Source organism: Myotis davidii, unplaced genomic scaffold (genome assembly GCF_000327345.1).
Source record: "Myotis davidii unplaced genomic scaffold, ASM32734v1 scaffold161, whole genome shotgun sequence".
In the NCBI taxonomy this organism is placed as follows: domain Eukaryota; kingdom Metazoa; phylum Chordata; class Mammalia; order Chiroptera; family Vespertilionidae; genus Myotis; species Myotis davidii.
The window spans coordinates 1,350,546-1,362,413 of NW_006291567.1; the positions used below are offsets into that span (position 1 = coordinate 1,350,546).

The 11,868-nt window shown below is 41.9% G+C and overlaps 1 protein-coding gene across 1 annotated transcript in view; it reads left to right on the forward strand.

Annotated features, from left to right (window-relative positions):
- The window catches only part of PHKA2 (phosphorylase kinase, alpha 2 (liver)), a 62,281-nt gene that overhangs the window by 28,064 nt on the left and 22,349 nt on the right, over positions 1 to 11,868 (forward strand). Inside the window, 10 exon segments of the mRNA XM_006765127.2 lie at positions 1,474 to 1,527; positions 2,083 to 2,100; positions 2,103 to 2,153; positions 3,729 to 3,824; positions 7,123 to 7,230; positions 7,601 to 7,679; positions 9,002 to 9,136; positions 9,849 to 9,958; positions 11,106 to 11,250; positions 11,517 to 11,595. Of these exon segments, the coding sequence (XP_006765190.1) occupies positions 1,474 to 1,527; positions 2,083 to 2,100; positions 2,103 to 2,153; positions 3,729 to 3,824; positions 7,123 to 7,230; positions 7,601 to 7,679; positions 9,002 to 9,136; positions 9,849 to 9,958; positions 11,106 to 11,250; positions 11,517 to 11,595 (875 nt within the window).

The window sequence follows — 11,868 nt, forward strand, 5'->3', positions numbered from 1 at the left end:
CCAGCTTTGGCTGGTATGGCTAAGTTGGTTGAGAGTCATCACATGCACTAAAAGGTCACCGTTTGATTCCCAGTCAGAGCACATACTTGGGTGGTTGGCTCGATCCCCAGTAGGGGGTGTGCAGAAAGCAGCAGATTAGTGTTTCTCTGTCACATGGATGTTGTTCTCTCTCTCTCTGCCTTCCTCTCTCTCTAAAAAAAATCAATGGGAAAAAATATAAAAGTTTCATTAACAAATTGTGTATGTGTGTGTATTTAAGAGAGAGAGGAATGGAGAGAGATGGAAACATCAATTAGAGAGAAACACTGATCAGCTGCCTCCTGCATGCTCCCCACTGGAGACTATCTGCAACCCAAGCATGTGCCCTGACTGGAAATTGAACTAGAACCAGGGACTACTTGGTTCATGGGTGAATGCTCGACCATTGAGCCACACCAGCCGGGCAACAAGTTTAAAAAAAATTCCAGCCAACTGAAGTTATTGGTAAGATTATCAAAGAATGTTAGTTTCCTAAGCCAAAATTCACGTTTATGATCTTACTTAGATTCCGTGAAAAATGAGTTTAGCCCTTGGAAACAAGAAGTTAAAGGGTCTCCAAGCACATCCCCAAAAGACGATAGCTGTCTCAGTCAGGGTTCAGTGGTGGAAAAGGAACCTCTTTAGATAGTTGAAGCAGGCAAAGAGTTAGTGCAGGGAATGAGTGTTTATAGGGAGCAGATTCTAACTGGGCCTCCCAGAGCCATCTGGGGCTGGCCACTAGGGCAGTGCTTGCCTCCACGGCCTACACTAGAGCAACTCATACACACTTAAGAAATTGGGAAATGGTCACCCGAAGCTGCTATCCAGGGATTTACCAGTAGAAAAGCAGATTAAGAGAGCCCTGCCACTGCCATTCTTTCCTGACACCCAGAAAGATGGACAGGAACACTGGAGCCTGCGGCAGGAAAACCAGAAGTGATAGCTCTAAGCCACAGGAAGCCCCACCTGCCCCCTATCAAGCTTAAGGATGTAGGCTCCTTTGCAGTGGAAGATATGAATTTTGTGAATAGAGCCTATCTGCAAGGAGTCTGGAATGCCCTTTTAGTTTTCCAGTCTTTCAAGTAGAAACAGTCCAATCCAGATATCTGAATGGTGGCTTTTCCCAGCAGTGAGGTTCCCTTTGCATCATTGCATAATTTGACAAATCAAAATGAAAGGCTGGTCATTCACTGAACTCTCAGTGATTATTCTCAAACCTCTGATAGTTTAATGTAGTATTTTGGAATTTTCTTCCAAGGACTCATCAAACCAGAATTTACTTTACGTAGGACTTAAAAATAACTTTTTGTACTGATAACAAAGACCACTTGGTACACATTTCAGTATTACAAGATTCATGAGAAAGGGGGCAAAGTGTTGACTGGGGTTAAAATCAAAAGGCAAAGAAATTCTTCTGATGTCTTCAAATGTACTTGTTTTTCTTTATCTTCTTAGGGGCGTTATGGATGTTGTCGCTTCCTTCGAGATGGTTATAAAACCCCAAGAGAGGTTGTATTTAAATAATGTTTCTTAATATTCCTTAACTGCTTCATATCTAAGTTGCCACTGTGGTGTTCTCCCTCTATTGATTATAATTACATGTTAGAATATTGGAAAGAGAAGTCTTAATTTTAGTATCAGCAAGCCTGGAGTTAGACAATAGAATAGTAAAATCATTAGGACAGCAAGCTGGTGCTTTAAAACCAGCTTGTATGGGTTTTTAAATACCAACTGTGGCCGCCTCCTTGGGTTTCTTTGACATAGTGACTGATAGAATAATATCAATAAAATAGTCTGCCAAGCACTGTGAGAGATAAATTGCTATTTATTTATTGGAGATATAGGAAACAATATAGTAAACTACCAAGGAGTCTTGTGTACATTTCTGATAGTTTACCATAGAAAACTGCCAAAAATAGCATCTCCCCCATTATAGCAGAATCCTAATTATACCAACCTCAAAGCTGCATTGAAAGAGACAAGTGAGGGAAACCCAGTGAGGTATAATGGTATTATGTATGTATCTGACATCACCTTTTAGGAGGTCTACCTATTTGATTACAGGACCCAAACCGATTGCATTATTCTGGACATATTTCATAATCGATGGGGTCTTCAGTGGTGATGCTGTTCAGGTAAGAAGATGATGCATATTATGTTTAATCTTCCACTTATCTGTCAAAGGACTTTGCTAGAGGTGGTCTTTATCCAGTTCACCAACATATTCCCTGGGCCTAGGATATAGTAAATACACTGTAAATATTTGTTAATGCAGCATTCATTTGTTCAAGACAGGTTTTTTTTAGCATTTGCTGCTGTACATACTTTGGTGAGCAAAACAGACCTGTCTTTATGAAGCTTATGTACATGACTGATGAACTCAAAGGTTTGCTGCTTTTTTAGCCTTTTCAGATCTGACATTTTTTAAACCTGCTTGAATCACGTGTTCTAGTTTGGGGTGAACAATCTAAGATTTATTTTAGCTTTTGAAAGCTGCTTCTGCTCAGGAATGCTGGGGGGCTGCAGAAACAACAGCAAGCTTAAAATGTTATTGTTGCCCCGTTGTTCATTCTTACTTTTATGCTGTAGTGATTATCTTGGATCTTATGTTTTCTTTTTATCCTAGAACTGAAAGATCCAAAAAGATTGATTTGGAATTTCAATTGTGAATAAGTTTGACAATGATCAGAAACAAACAAACAAACAAAGACTAAGGAGACGAAAAAGACTATACTTAGTACCTTATTTTCTAGGTCTCATAGAATTTACTACCCTTATGCCTATCCTAGCTCTTCTACTTGCTGCTCAATGACATTTAAAAAAATGATGCACCCCTGGTCATGCTTTGACTGGGCTCTCCAAAGATGAAATGTCTTAAATAGCAAGTGGCTAATTAAGGTTTTTTCTCTCTTTTTTCTTTTCCCTTTTAATATGTAGATTTTTATCAGTGACTTTTTAATTTCATAAAAATGTTTACATCAACAGCATCCTAAGAATAGGGGTACATTGATCATAATACATACACTTCCTTTCCTCACATGAGATTTGTTCAGCAAGTATTTCTTGAGCAATAAATATTTGAATGAGGGCCTTGCAGTGTTAAACTAGCTATAGGGATGCACTACTTAAGATCCGGCCTCCACTCCAAGAAGCGTATAGTCTGGCTGGTGAGACAATTTTTATTTATTTATTTATTATTTTTTACTTATTTTTTTTAGAGAGGGAGAAAAGAAGAGAGAGGAAAAAACATTGATGTGAGGGAGATACATCTATCGGTTGCTTCCTTTACTCACCCTGACCAGGGATTGAACCCTCAACCTAGGTACGTGCCCTGACCGGGAATCAAACCTGTGACCTTCCACAGGACAATGCTCTAATCAAATGAGTCACACTGGCCAGGGCAAGACAAAATTTAAATATATGAGAAGTTAATAGTGAAATATTTAATTCATGAGTTAAAAACCACACAGAGAAAAAAGCAAAAGGCCATACAGAAAAGACCAGTTGTGTTTGGCTCCTCCTAACACTTGCTGTCAGCAAGAGTCCTGTTTCCTCCTGCACTCTTTGAGCTAAAGGTATTTGCGCATTTCTTGGCCCCATGTCCTACTTCTAATCTGTTTGTTGCCAAGAGAGGTGTTTTCTGCGTTGCACTGCTGTTACAGCATTAAGGACCCCTCTTTCATACCATTGGGGATGGGACTATTTTCCAGGTCCAAGAATACCGAGAGGCCCTGGAGGGAATATTAATCAGGGGCAAGAATGGGATCCACCTGGTGCCAGAACTCTATGCCATCCCACCTAACAAGGTAACCAGGCATTGCTCATCGAGAACAAAGTGACTTGGTGCTTGGCCTTTTCATATTTTCCACCCCCGTTCCAGAACTAACACTTTTTCTCCAGGAGAAGTGGGTTGTAAAGCCTTCAGTAGTGTTCCTATCTATCACAGAAGTTAGGGCTTTGGAGCCATGCTTGCAAAGGGGAGTCCAAGTGAGGCATCAGTGGAGGACCTTCAGAGGCTATCTGTTCCTCACCTGAGCCCAAGACCAAATGAACCTTCAAATGCACAAAACACTGTTGGACACTATGTTCTCACGCATATCCACAGAAGAAGAAACCAGACAGAATCTTCCTAGGGAAGGAGGAGAGATGTGTAGATATAGTTGAGAATCTCTTCCTTTGAGTCAAGCCATTCCAGAGCTTAGAAGACATTCTATATCAGGGAGAGAGAAATTGGCCAGTTCCAATAAGATGCCTAAAGATAGTTTTGTTCTGTACAGTTTCCTAAATTGGGCCATGATGGAGGACGAGAGAGAATCACGGATCAGCTGCCTCCTGCACGCCCCCTGCTGGGGATGGAACCTATAACCTGGGCATGTGCCCTTGACCAGGAATGGAACCCGGGACCCTTCAGTCTGCAGGCCGACGCTCTATCCACTGAGCAAAACTGGCTAGGGCAGAAAAGAATTCTTGATTCAAGGCTGTTTGTCCTTCAGATGTTCTTATTGCTTCATTACTCTATTTGCAGGAAGTACATAGAGACTTCAGGGAGCAGCATATTCCCCGTAATTGACAGGAACATCAGGAGATCGTAATCCAGCAGAAGGTGTCACGCCACAGCTTGGGTTTAGGGGTTCTGTGGTTAAATCAGGCCCACAAGTACATGGTCAGGGGACTGGTGGGGCCTCTGAAATTGTGTGCCTCTGCCCAAAGAGGCTCTGGAACCTGTTAGTACTCAGATAGCACTGGTCCACCTGGGACCAGACCCGAGGGTCAGGGCCTTCCCTTGCTGCTTCCTAATGGGTGGTACATTTCCAGGTGTTGGAGTGTCCCTCACTATAGGTACCGATCAGGCCATGGAGCCTACAAGGGCTCTTTCCTCTCTAAGAGTCAGAGACTTAGGCGTCCTGCAAATGTATTTATTTTACTATGTTTGATATGTATGTGTTGCTGGGGAGGGGCTGATGGTGGGGCCTGGGTAGTTATTTCCCAGCAAATATGTGTTCAGGTTCCCCCTTTCCAATACTGAGGCATTTGGCAGAACAAAATTAGTAATAGGAGGTCATTTGGATCCTGGAAGTAGAGCAGGTGGAAATAAACTACTTCATGGGTATTTTACCTATTTGATGGTAGAGAATAACCATCCATCTGTGTTCTACTAAAAGGCATATATTCCCGACTATAGTAAATGCCAGGTGTGAACAGTGCTGGCTACATGTAAAAAATTACTCTGCAACTTTTCTCTCTTCTAAACTTTGCACTGACCTTTAAGCAAGGCACCTATTTTGAACACTCCTTTATGTTGATCACAGTGTGTGTGTAGGCTGCTTCCAGAGAACACGTGGGAATGTTCCCCCATCACAACAGTGGCATGTAGAAACCACTGCAGATAGGGACACCCAGACCCATATGGCACCTTTGTGCAAATTAGAAAAAGGACCTCCTCCTTGAAGTGGCTGCAGCCCCAGGCCAAAGGGTCATCAAGCCTGGATTTTAGCTTCACTCATTTCCTCAGCTAGACATGCTTATACAAAGGGCTACCTTCCATGGGGTCCTCCTTTGCATAGCTTGAGACTAATTCAAGTGTGCCCAGCAGATATGTATTAAGCAGCTGCTCCAGGCCTGATACCAGGCTAGATCCTGGGGGCACAAAAGGGTTGCAATGCCAGCTCTGCCTCTGCAAGCTTGCAGGCTAGTGGGGGGGTCACAGGAGCTAGTCCAGGGATGGAGGGCAGACACAGGAGTGGTGGTGGCAAAGGCCTGATGCATTAGAGGACCTGCAAGCAGATCAGAAGGGGCGGAAAAGGGGGAAGAGGTGCCACCAGAAGGAGGCAGGAGCCAGCCCGTGGGTGGCAACAGGATAGAGCCAGGCTGTCTTGTGATCCGGACACCTTGTCGGCCTTCTGTTCTTTGCATAGACTATATCTCATTCTAGATCTTTGCAGTCTTTCTGGACATTATTTCCATTTCAATAGCTTTAACATACAATCTGATTGTAAAAGTAATCCTGCACACTACAAGACATCCAGAATTCTGCCACAAGAAGTAAATACCTATCTCTAATCTTACTACCCAAAGATAACCACTGTGACATTTGGGTGAATCTCATTTCATACTGGTATCCCATTTGATTATTTGATTGCTGGTGATGTTTAATTCTGTTTAGCTTATGATCTTCAGGTTTTCTTAATGTTTACTATCTCAGCAAATTTTAAAAATTTTACTAAGTATATTAATAACATCACTGATTAACACAGAAAGAATGACTGCCCCCATGGTGTGATTTTCCCCTTTGGAGAAGGATAAATGTTTCTACTTCCTTTGATTGACTGATATTTTCTGGAAGGAAAAAAGTGGTCACTGACATTATCCCCAACCAACATTGTAATGAATAAAAACCCAAAGGTCAGCATGGAATTTACAACAGAGAAAGTTGTAGACTAACTTTTGTAGTGCATAGCCAGCACTGTCCATCAGAAAGAGAACTCTGACTTATTTAGATGAGTCAAAAGCCCCCAATGGATTCAGCTTTTTGAATCCCTGATGGAAACTTCCTGATCTAATAGTACAATTGTTTTTTCTCAATAAATAGTGCCACCTTCTGGTGATTTTCTTGTGTAAGCATACAGAGTTTATGAACACCTGGGGATTGCAAGATCAAAGAAACCTGACTTAGCATCCAGTGAGGCACTGCCATGACAGAAAGCTGATGTTTTAGATCATTGTATCCAAAATACAGCCAGATGTAAGCATGAACTGTGCAACTTCTTGTTGCCTGGAGCTGTGCTCAAAGAAGCTGACCAGGCTTCCAGTGTCTGTCTCTCTGCCTTTTGCCATCAGTGTGCTTGTGGGCAGAGCACTGGCCTGGAACCAGACCTAGATATGAGTTCTGCCTCTGCTGCTTTTACGTATGAACCACCCCTCCTACCCGCTACCACCATCAAAGGTTTAGCTTCCTTGGCCTCCCAATTCCAGCTCTCACACAGAATTGGCCTGGAGGAGCAAATGAGTAGCATTTTGTAAATCTCAGTGTGCTCTCCAGTGTATGGTGACATTGGGCTTTTTATCCTCTGACATTCTGACTTTAGGGTTTTCTCTCTTTGCCAGGTAGATGAAGAGTATAAGAATCCTCACACGGTGGACAGAGTTCCTCTGGGGAAGCTGCCCCATCTGTGGGGTCAGTCCTTGTACATCCTCAGCTCACTCTTGGCAGAGGTAGGCAACTTTGGAGCTTTACAGATGGGGAACCAGAAGAGCACAGTGGCTCTCTGTCCACTATGGTGGTGAATGTCTTTGGCATCTTCATGGCTTTAAAGTCAGCTGCTCTGAATTATTCGTTACCATTGTTCTCTTTACTCACATGAGATGGTGGCATATTTGACTAGCCATGGAGAGCTAGGTGCCGAAATCATAACACATTTATTGGTGCCTATCTAAATGATCTACTGTGTTTCAGAGAAAATAAGCAATGGACTTGAAATATATAAGGGAATATTTTGAGCCCTAAACTATGTCATTTTCAAATTTGGGTTAAATTTTGGTTAATCAATATTTCATAGTGTTAATGCTCCTTTTTTTCTCCTAGGGATTCCTTGCCACTGGTGAAATTGACCCCTTAAATAGAAGATTTTCCACTTCCGTCAAACCTGATGTTGTAGTACAAGGTTTGTGAGCATGTTTACTATTTTTATTTAACTTTGTAAAACCCATGTGTGTTTTTTGCTTGAATTTATTGGGGTGACATTAGTTATTAAAATTATATAGGTTTCAGGTATACAGTTCTATAATACATCATCTGTATATTTTAGTGTGTATTCACTACCCCAAGTCAAGTCTTCTTCCATCACCATTTATCCCCCCTTTAGCCTCTTCTACGTCCTCCTAACCCCCGTTCCCTCTGGCAATCACCATACTGTTGTCTGTGTCTATGAGTTTTTTTTCTTAATTCATTCACCTTTTTCACCCAGCTCCCAACACCCCCTTCCTTCTGGCAGCTGTCAATATGTTCTTTGTGTCTATGAGTCTGTCTCTATATTGTTTATTAGTTTATTTTGTTCATTAGATTCCACATATAAGTGAAATCATATGGTACTTGTCTTTCTCTGACTGGCTTATTTCACTTAGCATAATACTCTCGCAGTCCATCCATGCTGTCCTAAAAGGTAAGATTTCCTTCTTTTTTATAGCCAATTAATATTCCATTGTGTAAATGTACCGCAGCTTTTTTATCTACTCACCTACTGTTGGGCACTTAGGTTGCATCAAAATCTTGGCTATTGTAAACGCTGCCATGAACATAGGGGTGCATATATTCCTTCTAATCAGTGTTTCGGGATTCTTAGGACATATTCCCATGGAATTGCCTTATGACCCAATGATTCCACTTCTGGGAAAACCCATGTATTTGGAATGCAAATGTTCCATGATTTTCTATTTTATTTTTTTAAGTGTGTATGAATGCTTTAGCATATATTAATTTATAACATCATAGCGAAACACATTACTCACATGTTTGTGGTGATGCAGGTGGCATGTGCTAGCATGGGAGCTATTTCCTTTGGGAGCAGGGGAACAGGTTTCTCCTGGTACTCCCATGTGGAACTGTCTCTATTCCTGACCACATATGAAAAGAACACCAGGCACATTTAGAATAGTAAATGTATATCCAGGGGAAGGAAAGACATCATATGAAATGAGATAATTTGACATGGGATCTGTTGAAGACCATTTTTAGAAGTCCCTTATCAGACTGTCATGTACATTGTGAGTACATGAAATATGCACCGTGAGCATTTAGAAGAGGCAAGGCCAGAGAGAGCCAGGAAGAGCAGCAGTACATGTGCTGTCATTTTCAAAGACACCTAGTTCATGGAGAGCATGCTAATGTGTGTAGCATACTCCAAAGAAGAGGTCAATGGTACATATATCCATGTAAGGAGACAAGGGCCACAATGTAATGCAGACTGTGTGTTCTTCTTATTTGCAGTTACTGTTCTGGCAGAAAACAACCACATTAAGGACTTACTGAGGAAGCATGGGATAGACATCCAGAGTATTGCTGACATTCACCCAATCCGAGTCCAACCCGGCCGGATCCTTAGTCACATATACGCCAAGCTTGGTAGGTTTGGGGAAATAGGGCGTTTTTTGGCAAGGAGGCATCTTGGTTCTAGGCTTTGGATCTGGGGGAGACTGTGATATGTATAAATTCTTTAGAATTTTGGGCAAAGCCCTAAAGCAGGCGGTTTGATCACCTCCATGTGAAGAAGAGTGGGCAAACAAGCACGTTCTCCTCGTGCCAGTTCAGTAGATGTCACCACAGGTTGCCATGTGATTTGCCAAATCTGTTGTAAAACATGCAGCCACCTTTGAAAATTCACAATTGGAACAGTCATTTGTGTCTTGATAACGTTTTAATTTTCATCTATAGTCTCAGAAAAATGCTCATTTACCCATTAAAATAGGAGGGGGTTCTCTTTACTTTTTTCTAAAATCTGACTTTGTTTAGTAAATTAGAAGTGAACATTAATTAAATCCCTGCAGCAGTTTTATTCTGTATAGATGTTGAACCAGGTACTGTTCATATACATTCATGAAAAGGGGGTGGAACTTGTTTTTAATTCATCTTTGTCCTATTTAAAGATGTACTGGTGTTAGAAAAACCAAACCCCACAATTGGTTGTTTGACATAAAAATAAGTTCAGTCTTAGCTGAAGTCAGTTGGATTAGATGTTACTGTATTTACTCTAACACCATTTCTCTCTCTCTCTCTCTCTCTCTCTCTCTCTCTCTCTCTCTCTCTTTTTAAATAGGACGGACGGAGAGAGAAATAGGACGGAATAAGAATATGAAATTGAGCGGGCGACCATATAGGCACATTGGCGTCCTTGGAACATCTAAACTATATGTGATTAGGAACCAAATATTTACTTTCACACCTCAGGTGAGAAGACCATGCCAGTAGGAAACCAACAAGCATCTTTTCATTAAGCTCTCTTTTCTGGCTGATGAGCCACTTTGAATGTGGTAGAATGTGCGTGCATATGTTCAAATAGAGACATTTAGGATGACACCCACTACCCTAGTACAATTCTTTACTCATAGTAGATGCTCTATTATTGTGCCTTGAATCGAATTGAGTGTGTCATAACTTCCAGTCATCAGTAGTGAAATTCACACCGCTTTATAAATTTGCTGGTACCATATCACTTGACTCATAGCCCTTGTGCCCCTAATCACAAGAGTCCCTCACCCTTGCTTAAGTTGTCATCAGACCCTCTGTAACACAGCCAGTCTGATTTTCAAGCCCCAACCCCCTTGATGGGGTCCTGAATATACTGATTACGGAACTTTGTTTCAGAGTTTTTGTTTCCAAAAGACACTTGTCCTCTGGAACCCAAACCAAACATTTTCCATCCATTTGGGCAGCTAGAAAGACCAACTGTGGTACCACTTTGTCAACATGGAGCACAGCCCTCCCCCCCCACACACACACACTACCTAGGCACATAGTCAGGGGTCAGTAGCCCCAAATTGCTCTTTTTCACCCTAACCCACACTGCTCACTTAAATCTTGTGTTTTATTTCTTTTCCTAACAAATTTCAGACCAGAGCATGAGCTGAGCATAGATTAGTCTAGAGGCCAGAAGACCAATTTGATTTTCATTGACATCAGGTCACAGTGCCTTTAGTTCACGTTAGCCAGGCCATCAGTCAGGTAATCATAGTTCCCACATCTCGGTTGCTCTCAGTGCCCTCACTTGGAAAGCATCTCTGAGCCCAGCAGCCCTGGAGGAGTAAGAATTAGGGAGTTATTGATTTCCTTTAGGAGACAGTGATATTGGGCCTGGTGCTTATATCCTCTTCTGAGGAGTTGTAAAAAGATGTAGGCATGCACCTTTCCCTTCCACGGCTCTTGTGCAGGTGACAAGTCGATTTGTCTGAGAGCCCCATGATAGGTGGATTATAACCAGGATTGAACTGTTTCTCTGGAAACATAGCACAAGGATTAGTGCTGCCATGAATGACAGCTGGGGTTGTGTCGAGGGAAATGAAGAACAACCTCTTACTTGGCCTGTTCTGACTTGCAGTTTACTGACCAGCATCACTTCTATCTGGCCCTGGACAATGAGATGATCGTAGAGATGCTGAGGATTGAGCTGGCTTACCTGTGCACCTGCTGGCGGATGACGGGCAGACCCACGCTCACCTTCCCAATCACCCACACCATGCTCAGTAACTCCATGAACTTGATCTGCTTGAATCATATCCCACTATTGGTTTGGGCCCTTTTCACTCTGTTTAAAATGGCTCCCATGGACAGAGCTAAGTATTGAAGGGGTTTTCAGCAGTTCAGTTTCTTAGCTCAGAAATCTTCTATGACATAGGTATTTAATTAGGTTGTGTTGATGAAAACATTTCAGTGCATGCTTCCTCCCCCCACAAAGAAAGTATTCCCAGATTAAATAAACTAACTCATCTTTTCCTTTTTTTCTCCTTAGTAAATGATGGCTCAGACATTCATCCTGCAGTTCTTTCTACAATTAGAAAACTAGAGGATGGATATTTTGGAGGAGCTAGGTAATTTGTGATATTTTTTAAAAAAAAATAAAAGTAACACTGACCTTCCTTAAAGTCTTTTTGCTGCCCTTCTCCCAGTTTTCATGTCAATTGCTAAACATAGAAGCATGGTGCTTTAGAGTAAGAAGGAAGTTAAAACTTATTGACTCCAGTGACCCATGTGAAACTGGAATAATCTGTAAAGCAGCACTCGATGGGTGTTTGTGAAGCTTTTGTGGGTGCCAGGAGGCCTGGGGCATAGAGAGGTAAACATCAATTCTCTGAAGTGGCATT